Source organism: Plectropomus leopardus, chromosome 5 (assembly GCF_008729295.1).
Source record: "Plectropomus leopardus isolate mb chromosome 5, YSFRI_Pleo_2.0, whole genome shotgun sequence".
Classification (NCBI taxonomy): domain Eukaryota; kingdom Metazoa; phylum Chordata; class Actinopteri; order Perciformes; family Serranidae; genus Plectropomus; species Plectropomus leopardus.
The window spans coordinates 11,105,126-11,119,005 of NC_056467.1; the positions used below are offsets into that span (position 1 = coordinate 11,105,126).

Sequence of the window (13,880 nt, forward strand, 5' to 3'; positions counted from 1 at the left end):
ATATCTGGCTCTTAAGCTGCTAAATATTCCACTAGGTTCACCAGCTATTTTCTTACTGCTTCCTTCTGATGTTTGGTGAAGTATTGGAAGAGTAGTGAAAGTGAACCGAAACAGTAAAGTTGAGGGCCAGAGAGCTAAAAAATGATCTGAAAGTCAGTATAAGCTCTCTAAAGCTGAGAGAAATGGCAGATTCAGGTGATGATTCTCTTCAGGTTCATAAGAGCAACTACAAATTGATAGGTTTTATTGATAGCTGCTTAAAGGAACTTTCTTCCACTGAATAACGATCATTTTAGACCCAAAAAGCAGAATCCAAGATAGTCAATCAAGGAAATAATATTAAACAGATAAAAGCTGCTTAAGTCAAACTGTGCTAGGAAAAACGCCAATGTTGCCACATGAGGCTGACCAACATAAATTGTTCCTGACATTTACTCATTGAATAATTTTGGAATTTACACAGAAATCTCAATTCCAACAAGTTTTGGCCCTCTGAAGAGATTTTCTAGATTACACAGTCCAGTTCGTGCCTAAACAAATGCCAAGGTAATTAAAATAGCTTTAACGTGGTTTACTGATTACGGAGCTGATCTGAATCATCTAATCTCTAAAAAGCAACAAAGGAAAGACAGAAGCGGAAAGACTATAAAAGAAAGACTGAGTGGAGCAACAGTGTGTGTGAGAGAATAAATTAGTGAACACAAATATGCTGCAATGAGAAGTAAATCATTTAATTATGAGTCAGATGAGCTCCCCGAGTCCATTAACAAGAAACCTCAAACTAAAGCCCATGTGTGCCAGGCTCACCACACTGCAGATGACTTCTATGTCGTTTTATTGAGCCTTTAGGAAGAAGTCGCTGTGTTTACAGTGACAAATGCGCAGCCTGGCAACAAGCTGATGAGGACAAACACAAGTCCATATTCGATCCATCAGGACCATCAGGAGAGGTGGATTCAATAAAGAGATGAGGAAACAATGGCACGATTATGTGGGTCTGAAAATAATACATCTATCCTCATGTAACCCCCTTTACCCTTTCAGTACGCCCCCCTCTCTCTCCTCCTGCACCTCACCCCCCTCCCCTCCGTTGCTGTTTGTAGAACATCATCATAATGTGATCAAGATGCGAGATAGTAACTGCACATAAAAAATATGTTCAAAACAAAAAGCAACTCTTATGTTCTCATGTTCTAAAATGATTTTTTTAAATAGGAGAAAAAGTCAATCAGTAGGGCTCTGTCTTAACTAATAATTAAGTAATAATTATTGTTAAAGAGGAACCCCACAAATTTTGCACATCAACGTTGATTTACAGGTCTTTGGGAGCACTACTGCTTATGTGAAAGGAGTTGTATGAAGCCTTTAGGGGCTTAATACCTTTACAGTCTGACAAATTGCCTCAAGTGATGTCACTGGAATTAGCATCAGCTGGGTATGAGGACTACAAGTTTGATATTAAAAAATCCTGTGCTCAGGAACGTCCCAAACACAACAAAATAAGAAGAAAGTATAGGCAGAGTCTCTGAATATAAACAGTCTAGGCCATTGTGTTGTAGGAAAATCCTCCATATTATACCTTTAAGATGTGACACACAAAGTTTCAGCTGTGTATTTCAAGTTCATTTTAACCTGGAGAGGGAAGAACATGAGATGAGAAAAGAAAAGTGAATGAATGAGACAAAAGGAAAAGACAGAGACCAGGGGATAGAGAAGCTTTTGGGGGGTTTCCTGAATAAACCTAACCACAGAAGGAAAAAGAGAGAGGGCAGTGGGAGGTGGAGGCAGGAAGAGGAGTAGAGAGGGGAGTGTGACTCAGGAGAAAGGTTAGTGGATGAGAAGTGGGAGTGTTAAAACAAGGGAAGTGGGTGAGGCCATAAACAAGGCACAGGCTTTGTTTCTGTCTCCCAGGATTCATCTTTAGGGCTGTCTGGGCATAAATGATGATAATATAAACCATTTCAAACAGGCACAGACAGAGGCAACAAGTCTCATGTAAATCTTTTGTTCTCCTTTTAACGTTTTTTGTCATTCCTTCCCTGCACGTCTTCATCTAATTTCAGTCTCAGCTCCTTCTGTAGTTTTTGTCTATCTCTTGGTTTTCAGCCTTTCTCCTTCATCCTCTTATTCTAAACTGTATCTCCACCCAAGTTATATTAACAAGCACATTCCCTCCGGCGTAAAGTAAGACAAATGGTGAAATAATACTTGTCAAATATCTTTGTTCTCAGGCTTCCACTCCCGTCTCCCATCATATCTCATGCCACCTCTTCTCTCCTTTCCTCTCGCTCTTCCTCCTTTCTCTTGCCACATCCTGTGTAGAGGCCGATCGTTATTGGTTTTTCAGGGCAGATACCAATACCGGTTATTAGTACTTCATGTGACTGATAACCGATATGTGGGACAGATATGTATTTCTAATAAAAAAAATAATTTTGTTGAAATCTAGAATTTGGAATATAACAAACTCCAACACAAATAACCTTGTTTCAATGCCTTTAACAAATATTTGATCAAAACTTAAACAGCAAGTTTTCTGCAACATTTTTATAAATTCAAGTGAAAATTAAAATAAAAAAATGAATGGATAAAAATAGTTCCCCAAAGTTTTACAAAGCCCTCCCATGCGGACACTTTCACTGAATGTATGGCAGACTGCCTTTCCTTGTGTTGATTGAGTGTATTACTCACACTTTACCTCAACTAGTAATATCGACGATCAACAAAATAAAACACCGATACAGATAATCGGGAAAAACGCCAAAAATGAGCCCCGATAATCCGCCAGGCCGATAATCTGCCGACTCTGATCCTCTGTGAAAATTATCCCAAAAGTTCTCATTTTATTATACCTCTTCTCTCTCCTATCACCTCCTGTGTTTTGCAGTTCTCATGCTCATGTCTTCAACCCTTGTCAGTGTTCGCTCTTTCCATGTATCACAGTTTCTGCTTTTCCTTATCCTTTTCTGTCCTTTAACCATCTTTTTTTACTCTTTACTCTCTCCTCCCCAGTCACCCCTTTCTTCCTCTACTCTCTTTAATGTTTGACACTTCTCTCTCCCCTTTTCTTTTATGCGTTATCTTTATCACTCAGTGTCTGCAGAATTTCCATTTCTTTCATCCTCCAATCTCCATCTTCCTCCCTCATAATGATTCATGTCTGTTGTGATGACCACAATGACGGCACAGCTCTCTGATTTCGTGGCGCTTATTGAAGATTATGTAGTTTTATCTTTATCTCATGACCCCTGACCGACTCTTTTTTATTATTTCCATGCTTTAAACCCATTTCCTTTATGCTGTTACTCAACCTTTTCCTCCTGAGAATCTGACATCCATCCTTCTGTGCTCATCCTTACGTCCCCCATTCCTCACATCTCTGCCCACACCAGCTTTCTATTATCTCTGTGTAATGAAACTACTAAACTGAGTTGTCAGACCCATACATTACTCCATCTTAAATCTCTGAAGCCTCATAAAGCCATATAGTCTTCCTTTAAATCTCCCTGTCAGTACAGACATAATTGATAACCTTTCCTGTCTCATATATATAATAGTTTCCTCCCTTTCGCATCGCTTTGCTCCTCGTCACCCGCTACATGTGTTTCTGATTGGCTGACAGTGACAGGAGTGAAGCTGTAGGACTAATAGAGAGGGAAAGAAAGCAAAAAGGAAATGCAGAGCATATGGATAAAGAGAAAGGTCGTGGCCTTCTTCTTCCCTCTCCTGTTAAATCTTATTGTCTCTTCTCTGGTTTTTCTTGGTGCTCCCTGGACAGTGAAACTGAACCCGCTCTAACACTAGCACAGCCAAGACAGTCTGACAGGCCATAATGCAAATAACTATAAAATATAAACTACAAGCCTTTCAGCCCATGACTTTTCCTAAATGTGTGGGTTTTTTAATTTTTTTAAGAAGCATATATGATACTGAAAAAACACACAAGATTTATGAGCATTAATACCTCACAGACTAATAATACCTCGACTACAGACCAAAGATGGAACCTATTCATTCTTATTGAGCTGCTCAAATGGTACATACGCCAAAAAGGTTTTCTAGCTTCCTGGTTTACTTCTGTGGTATGCGGCCCACTAACTGAACGCAGTAGTCTTCCTCCCGCTGGCCCGCCCGCCTCATAGACTTTACATTGTGATGATGTCACAGATTTTTAAATCGCATTTCTCTGCTGCGGAAAGTTGTAAAAAAAAAAAAAACAACTCAAAAAACACTGAAGCTCAAAAAATCAGAATAGAAAGAGTCATAATTGACCTTGTTTGCAGTTTTTACTATGGTGGTCTATGGGGAAAAGGTTTTTTGTTTTTACTTTGTTTTTACTATTTAAAATTGACAAGCTACTGTTTCTCTTGATGTGCTGTGCCTTACAAGCAGCTGAGACGTGCCTGACCAGTGCTGCCCACACTGGCAGTGTGACTACTCTGACTTGTTAATATGGGTGCTGAAAAAAATCCCCAACAGATTCCATAATGCTCATGCCCTACTCGCAGAGGCAGTGTACGAGGCATTAGCTTCTGGGCAAAAAAAAAGTAGTCTAAGTTAGTCATATGCAGCACTCCAGAGATAATATAGTATGTTGCAAAAAACACACTCCACAATTCACACTCACAATTACAAGTTTTTCATTAGTTCACATTGCATGGCTTGATGCTCAATGCGGATTAATTCCCCAGATCTGATCTTTCTGCCTAGACTGTTCACATTCATGTTTGAATATCTGTCATCACTGTGAATGCCCTGAAACGCCTTGCTTACAACAAATGATGTCACACACTTTTGTGCACTGGAACAACAAAAATACATGTCGCATTTGCAAAACAGGTATTTTGGGAAAGATTGACATAGCAGTGCAAGCTTCATGTCCTGAGTGACTGCTATAGTAGGAAGGTCTGATGACATCATTCTGCATAAGCCATGTGCTTCTGTTTGGGAGAGTGTGTCACATATTCTATGAGAAATGGCCATTTACAGCCATTTCTCAGAAGGAGGATTATGGGGTGTCTGTCCAGCAGCTATCAGCAGCTATTGCTGGTAGTTCTGTGGAGAGAGAGGTATTGATGCGGCCAGGAGAGAAGTCAGGAGTAGTGGGGGCAAATATGGAGGGTTTCACAGAGAAATAGTTCCTCCAGACCTTAGGATGTATAGTTTTTACATTTATTTTGTTCATAGCTTAAACAGCAAGATATGACACTAATTTTGAGCTTTTAAGGTGCAGAAGGCTGGCTATAGCTTCATATTTTCCCAATGAAAGTGATACTGAGTTTCTCATCCAACTCTGAAGCAAGAAAATCAGCAGATCTTAAAAAGTCGACCTGTTCCTTTCAGGTATGACTGGTCCAGTTGGGGCCAGTTGAGAACAGCAGGCAGCATATTTTACTGGTGGCTGAGCAGGTAAATCAGAGGTTTTACTGGAGACTGATACAGCGAAAACAGTAAAAGCAGAAGTTTATGACCATATTTGAACTGTTGAGTGTCACACAGCTTGAGTCTTCCTGCCCTGCCGTGGTGGAATGTAATTTAGCACATTAACTCAAGTGCTGTAGTTTACTTGAATATTTTCTTTTCATGGCACTTTATTCTTCAACCTCTCCACAGTTTAAAGAGAAATATTGCCCTTTTACTCTATTACATTTATGTAACAGTTGCTAGATACTTTATAAAGTAAGACTTTTTAAATAAAACATACAGAGAGCTTAAGAAATATTATTACAATATGTTCTGGTGTCAATTAAACTACCCAACAGTGTATACAAGGGCAGTTCAAAATAAATTGGCAACAATTTTGAGAATCTTTTAAGTCATTTTTCATGTATATGGTTCCAGCTTCTTAAATGTGAGGATTTGCTGCCTTTTCTTTAAATTATTTGTAATTCATTTTTAATAATTTTGAGGTTTGAACTACTGTTTGGACAAAACAAGTGTTGCGAAGGTGTCTCTTTGAGCAATTAATCCAGCCATTAAGCCATTAATCATTTGTTGCAGTCTTTCATACAAAAAGTTCAAAATTAACCAGCCAAAATACTAACATCCTGTCTTCACACAGATTTATAAATAATATAATCTAATGGTGTACAATAAAATAGTATACTAGGAACAGGGGCTATTTTTGTGCATTGACTTTTACTTCCAGGTAACATTTTTGGCGCAGGGCTTTTACAGTGAGGTATTGGTACTTTTACTAAAAGGTCTGGTGTGTTAAACTAAAAATGAGGTTGCAGAGCTAAAAATTCTCCTGTCTGCCAAGTGTGTTGGAAAACTATAGTGGCCAGCGTGAAAACGCAAAACACTCAACTTATGAATATTATATACCATTTCTGCTACAATACTTCCTCCACCACTGCTTTGCTGTGTGCAGTTGCCGTTTGTGTGTGTGTGTGTGTGTGTGTGTGTGTGTGTGTGTGTGTGTGTATGTGCATGAATAACTGGGCATGTTCATGCTCCATATGGTAACCATAGCTGGTCCATCTGATTGCAGCCACAACACTCATTCAGAGAAGGACAAACGACAGCTGTATTTTTTTTGTGGGTCTAATTATTTCCTAGCGACCACTTAGCTTGTCATATTATGAAGGGACTGCACAAGGAACACCATCAACATCCACACACACACACACACACACACACACACACACACACACACACACACACACACACACACACACACACACACACACACACACACACACAGACACGTGATTGAGATGAGAAGTAGGGGTGAGCAGAGGCCTAGTATACACAACTGCCCATTTAGTGCATTCCATATTTAAACAAAGTGGATGTTGAACTTTGACACTTTTCTATGTTGGTATTTCTCTTTTTCCCCACTACTGATGACTTCATCCCCTCTGCTGGAGACAGACAGGGGGAAGCAGCATGCACGCAAATACATACACACACACACTGTAATCCAGTACCTTCCTGTGTGGGGCGGGGTGCTGTGTCATAGCCATGGGGAAGCTGTGAGCTCCTTTTAGCTGTGTCTTCTCCCAGAGGGAGGCAAGCCTCTGGACACACTCATCCCTGGAGCACAAAGGGACACTGGACTTACTCTGGTCAAAGGAGAAAGAAAAGAAAACAGTAGTAAAACATAAAAAGCAAACATAAAACAGAGATATGGTATGGATAGAGACAGAAAAAAAAGTATAGGGGGAAAAAGTAGAAAAAGTTGGGAAAACAAAGCTACTGTTACATATTTCAACTGCAAGACTCTTCATAAATTCCTGAACAATGACACTTTCAGCACTCAATTTAAATATTATATTTTTGGTTTTACTACCATGAAAAGAAGTGCAACTAATTTCTTATAATACAACTTCAGTGAGTAACCACATTTTCTGTGCACCTGTAGATGTAACAGCATGATGTGTATCCACAGATGAGGTTGTCTGCTGGTAAGGTTGAAACAGGACTTGGCATACAGACAGTAGTGGCCCTTAAGATGACAGGAGAACGACAGCTTGGCCACACATCCTCGATTTGAATCTGTCACACACAGAAATACATGAAAATGGCAAAAGCAATAATACTTAGCAGATGCTCACATCGAAGCTTAACCAGAGTCACTTAGCTCTGTGTCTCCGTGTGCTTCTCTCTGTCCCCTGCACATATGGACTTGTGTATCCTTGGGAGCATATTTACGGAGTGATTCATAGCATGCAAGGACACCGCATCTCGCAATCGTCAGAAAAAGTTGTCTCTTCCCGTCACCACCTCCCGCAAGCTCAAACCATTGACGGGACAACAGTTTCTGTGCTTTACGTAAAAATCTGTGCCTCATTTAAGTATTACATTTTTATTTTATGCCATAAAGACAAGGTAAAATAAGGGCTTTAAGGGCGGTAAAATGTATGCAGCACATTTGTGTCTAATGTAACTGATTAAAGTCATTCAGGATTTTATCTGAGCCAAGAAAGTGCAGCATCGTGTCCATCTAACCAATTTCCATGGAGGAGGGGGATTCACTTTTCCCTAACCAATCAAGATAGATCAACGTATTCACCTGAATCTAAAGATATTTTAAGGCCACACTAATATGTAGCCATTACAACATGCTGGTTTTGTCAGGGTTTTAGGAGTGGAGCCAAGCAAAGTAAAACAAATGACAGTCAGGTGATTTTAACAATCATTGTTTCATGTCAGCATGCCAGACAAATCATGCAACTTGGTCATGTGAGTGGACTCAAAGGTCTGGACCCAGGCAAGCAAAATAAAAAAAAATAGGCAGTTACATTTGGACAGAGCCAGGCGAGCTGTTTCCCTCTGTTTACCTTCTTTTTGCTGAGATGAGGTAAGTAGCTGCTGCAGTAATTTTATATTAACAGAAAATTATGAGAGTGGTTTTAATCTTTTCTTTTAGCCCTCGAAAAAATAGAAATGGTAATGGGGGGAAAGAACATATTTTATTTCTATTAAAAAAAATCATTCTAAAGCTATGCTGGATATATTCTACCAGTTTTAATAACATGTGAAAGTATCTATGTTTCAGGTGACTGAACTGGCTTAAAATCATTCACGGCCAAACTCAACCTTAATTTCTTACTTTGAAAAGGAATCTGAAACAAAAATGCTGCAAAATGCACAAAACCAAGGTAATCTCAATTCATAGTGGACATTATGACAAAAAAGAAGTGTTTAAAACTACATGTGTTGAACTACGATGTGTGTCTGTTTATACTGCTTCACTCATTAACATGTGTGTTTCTAAGAAAATTTGTGTTTATCCAACAGTCAGTGATGCTGTATATTTTTTTGTCTCAGTGTGTGTGTGTGTGTGTGTGTGAGAAAGTAGATGTTTGGATTGAGGATACATGTGCGTGTGCACTCTTCCATGTAATCTTCATCCCCTGAGATGGAGGATCGGCAGCTTATGTGTAGGTCAGCCAGCAGCATGATGACATCATTCAGCTGAGACCACCTGTGACATCATATCCTAAGTGCTGTGGGGTTAATTCTCATTAAGACACTTAATACTAAGAGAGCAAATGCAAAGGACCAATTATGAATGGAGGGATGGACGTGTGTCGGTGTGTATGTGTTTAACAGCTGTATATTTACATTCATTTTCAGATTTAATCAATTAACCAGAGGCCAAAGGAGGAGTCTGTTATTTTTTGTCTTGTTTCCTGTTTTACGTGCACGCATTTGTGTGTGCGTGTGTGTGTGTCTGTGAAGTATGACCCCTGGCTGCCTCTTAGTTAAAATGACATTAAGGCCAAAGGCGGAGCAATAACATCCCCTCCTGTCAATCAAAATATCATCACCTTTGCTGTTGTGCTTGAGTCTGGTGGTGTGTGTGTGTGTGTGTGTGTGTGTGTGTGTGTGTGTGTGTGAGAAAGAGAGAGAGACAGAGAGATATTTGTCTGTTCTTAATCTGTCAAAAGATTGAAGCTGCATCCCATAGGTGGGGCTCTCTGCTGAGAGCAGATGGCTCAGACAAAGAAATACAGAAAGGATTGTCAACTTGAATATTTGTTTGAGTGTTTTTTTAAGTGTGATGTGTGTGAGCTGATGCGCAGAGATAGAGTCAAGTTATTGTCTTACGAGTCACAAGTAGGTTTTAAATTTATGCACTGAAGTCCTGAACCCTACGTCAAGAATGAAAAGTCTCAAGTTCAGTCCCAAGTCCTAAATTATGAGTTTTTAGTCAGCATTTTAGTCACATATCATCAAATGTAATACCACTTTAACAACAGAGTAATAATATATTACATTTAAAAAATCATGGGAGCTTTTCAAAAATGTGTATGTATATGTTTAAACAAGAGTGTGTAAAATTAACTTGGCTGATAAGCTAACATTAGCAAAGCGATAGCTCCTAAATTATGTTAATATTATCCTCAGCTTATCGTTCTTTGTGCAACTCCAAATTTGAACAAAGTTGAGAGTTTTTGTGTCTCCACAAGTAATTTTTGACCTGCATGTTTTACATACAGCAATTCATATTTTGTTGACTACTGCATACTTTTATTATGTGAACAAATGTATCTTTGGAATATTTTTTTTCAGCTGGTGTCTTTTGTTTCAAGTAGATCATCTGGGGAATTGTCAACTTGCTGGGAGTGAATAATGTTTTTAATCTTTAGGCTTGGGCGTCACATGTGAAAGGCTTGATTCAAAGTGAAGTCAGGAGTCACTGGTGATTTTAAGTCAAGTCTTAAGTCATCAAATTCGTTACTTGAGTGTGATTTGAGTCCAAGTCATGTAACTCAAGTCCACACCTCTGCTGATGTGTATTGTTGAATTTGTGAATATCTGCACACACACACTACCAGGTGTGTAATGTCTTGTTTCCCAGATCAATGTATTCTGTGTCTAAATGTGTCTATCTTGTAAAATATGCATATTTGATGTATATAAAGCATGTTTCATGTTGCCTGAACACATTTAACAAGGGAAAGGTGACAACAGGCGCTGCTACAGCACAAAATGACAATAAAGTCTTAATTCAAATGAAGCGCATCAAATTGAAAAATGGAAAATAAGCAAGATATGAATGAAAATAAAATATCAAATCTCTGAAAATGAGAAGGATGAGAGGGGGAATGTGAAAATGGATTACAGAGTTTGAGAAGGTGGATTAGATTAGTTTGGAGACGTAAGAGGTTTCTCGTTTCATTGTTTGTTCACATGAACTGCTTGACCCTCATGTCTCTAGTCAGCACACACTGCTAAAACTAAGGTATGAAAGCATGTGCGCACATACACAAAACTGCACCCATACAAGTGCTTCATGCATACTAAATATGTATGCATAACATCCATCTGTTTCCACTTAAACCTGGCTGTGTTGTATAGATGTAACTGAATTTAATAACCCTTCCCACTTCAAAACAATCCTCTGTTTCTATACCTTGATTAATTTTTTCCATTAACAAATTAGCTCCGTGACATTTGGCCTATGGAGTTTGGCTCAGAGTTTTTTGTATAAGAGTTCAATCTTTCCCTCCAGATTAAGTGTGAGTACAAACGTTCACTGGAGTCTGCAGCTGAGTAGAAGGATAGGTCTGGCAATACTCTATATATTTTTCCCATGGAAATGCCAAAACTAACAACACATTGATACGCTGACTGATTTAAGATGATACCATTTTGAATTTGAATTGAAAAGATTAGATTCAGACCAAAATGTTCTCCTGCATTGTGTTTGGTGGTTTGCAAAGTGAACCCATGGATAATGTTGATGGGAGACAAAGACAGTAAATTAAATGTAATTATTTAATATCAAATCATAAGCATAAAAATGTAAAGAAAAAAATAGCTGTGCTGCTCAGTAACTCAACTGCCATTACCAAATTTTAAAGTTCACGATATAGATATTCCACAGGAAAATCATATGATGCTCTTCACCAGCTGAGCTGATGGTGCTCGATAACTGGAAACCCAGCATACAAAAAGCCAATGATACTATGTATAATATAAGATATCTGCCCAGACAGGATATAAACTATAGAAGAACACAAAAAATGTTTTCAGGACTGTAACTTATACTAAGGTAGAAGAAGAAAAATCACATTCATATGCCCTCTGGATGGGATTAAAATCACCAATCAGCACTTATAATATTAAAACAAAACTACTCCACCTTGGGAAATAAATCCCTGTCTGATTGGGGCCCAATGTGTGTGTATGTGATATATGTAGTGAAAGTGAAAAGGAGAGAGAGGAAAAGAGGGGGGGTGTATTCATACAGCATCATTAATCAACCCCAGCGAGCACGTCTGACTGTAATCTCATTCAGGTTCAGCAGGTTACACAAACCCTTCCTCTGCCTCTCTGTGTACTGCACTTTCTTCCTACTGCATAAACTAATGACACTGTCATCAAATTATCTCTAGCAGGGATCTGAAAGCAAGCATGCACCGACAGAGCTGTTTGTCATGTTCGCATTACCTTCGATCACACACTGCTCTGGTATGGGGATCTGCTGCACCATGTCTCTGCAGAACTCTCTGATCGTCTCCATGTTGTCTCTTAAATGGATGAAGAGCCTGTCAGCATCCTCCTGCTCCTCCTTCTCTCTTCTTTGACCTTTCTCTGCATCTTTGACCCCTCTGTTAATAGCAGTGGTGACTGGCATCGAGTCATCGCCTGTCAGTTTCCTCTCAGCAGGCTGTGCTTCCTGGTTTTCTAAGTGTGGTTTCACCAAAGTGTTGGAGAGGATGTTGTCTGAGTTTGACTCCAGGCCCTCACCGTCCTCCCCGGTGTCTGAGTTGATGGAGCGGGAGCGCACAGCGTGAAGGGCCAGGCTTTTTGACCTAATAAAAACAGTCAGAGTGGTGCAAAATTCATAAAAGTCAACTAATTTCATAGAAAAATGTAAAAATGTCCCAATATCAGTGCATGGCAGGAGTTTTGTGTGCATGAGCACGAATTTGCTAAAGATACTGATCTTTTGTAATCATTGTCTGCTTTTGCTTGAACATCCTTTCTGGTTTTCTTTGGCTAACTGTACGTCAGCTGTTATTCACACTGAAAGGATTCTGCACTCCAGTTCCAGCTGAATTTGCTTCACTAATGTCAAATGTACCATGCCCCATTATTTTCAGAGATCTACAGCACTATTCACTTTATAACAGAGGAGATATGAACAGTCAGAGATGACATGGTGAGTCAACACCCTAACTTTGTTCAACAAACTATTAATTATATGGCTATTTATCAAATATGCAAATCTTTTTTTCAATAAATAATTGATTTTAGGATGAACTAATGTTTTAAGACTTTAGGAGGACCTATTATGCTTTTCTTCATATTCTGTCATACATGTATATAATGTTACTTTGTCAGATGTTCGTATTTGTAGGCATGCAAAGAGCAAAAAGCCTACAACATTTATCTGATTTGTGTGTGAACAGCCTTCCAGTCAAAGGTGACTGACGGCACATTATCTCTCTGGGTCATTTTAAATCCAATGCTTTGAAGTACAAAGCAAAAAATCGTAGGCTGTATCATTACCACAAGACTTCAGACTTACTATGTATGTTTATACAACAGGATTGGGCCTCCATTTTGTGCGCTCTCAGCGAGTGAACATGTAATAAACAGTATTTCTGTATGTTTGGATAGCCTGTCTTTGGTTTTCTTTAATAAACAGATACAAAATAATGTCTTCTTGGCTCAAGGATCTCCTGTTAATTTGACTGGAAATCAGTAAAGTCCACCCACAGTGGCAGAGATTACAGTCTATTCTTAATAAAAAGAAATTCTTACAATCCAGTCAGATCTAATTGGAAACTCAGCAGAGCCATTTAATGTGACATACTAACCGACCTGTTGAATCTCATCTCTCGTCTCTCCTCCCTGACGGCTTGGCTCAGGCTGTAGCGTCGCTGGGGTGCAGGAGAATCCTCCTCCTCTCCCCCCTCCTCCCCCATTTTCTCCTCAAAGGCCTGAGTCTTTACTTGCAGCCGCTGCTCCGGCCCCCTGCCTCCACCTCCTCCCCCTGGGAGAGATGCACAGGGAGATGGCGGACACGCCTCGTTCACCCTGTAAAATGCACATAAACACACACACAGGGCAAAGGGTTGACTTGGATTGCATGTGGTGGGCACGTGAGATGAAGCTGGACAGACACATTTGGATGGATTTCAGTCGCCTCACTCCCCCCCTTCCCCCCCCTTCTGGCTAGCCTTTCTGTAATTCTCGCTTTCTCACGATGACTGGCTCTATTTCTGTGTCTCTCACCCCACGTGTCCCCCTCTCTCCCTCATTTGTTGGCTACATCTCACCTTCTCCCCTCTCTCTTTGGCTTTGTTTTTCTTTGTCCCTCACTATGGTGCCTGTCTCCTCTCTCTTCTGCTCTTTAACCAAACTAATTATTCCCTTCCTCCCTCTCTCCATCGCTCTCTCTTTCTGTCCATATT

At 39.6% G+C, this 13,880-nt stretch overlaps 1 protein-coding gene across 1 annotated transcript in view; it reads right to left on the reverse strand.

Annotated features, from left to right (window-relative positions):
* Positions 1 to 13,880, reverse strand: part of veph1 (ventricular zone expressed PH domain-containing 1) — a 76,965-nt gene that overhangs the window by 20,604 nt on the left and 42,481 nt on the right. Inside the window, exons 7-10 of the mRNA XM_042487367.1 lie at positions 13,288 to 13,503; positions 11,908 to 12,272; positions 7,361 to 7,500; positions 6,933 to 7,067 (exon numbers count right to left, since the gene is read on the reverse strand). Of these exons, the coding sequence (XP_042343301.1) occupies positions 6,933 to 7,067; positions 7,361 to 7,500; positions 11,908 to 12,272; positions 13,288 to 13,503 (856 nt within the window). The remainder of the gene's footprint in view (positions 1 to 6,932; positions 7,068 to 7,360; positions 7,501 to 11,907; positions 12,273 to 13,287; positions 13,504 to 13,880) is intronic.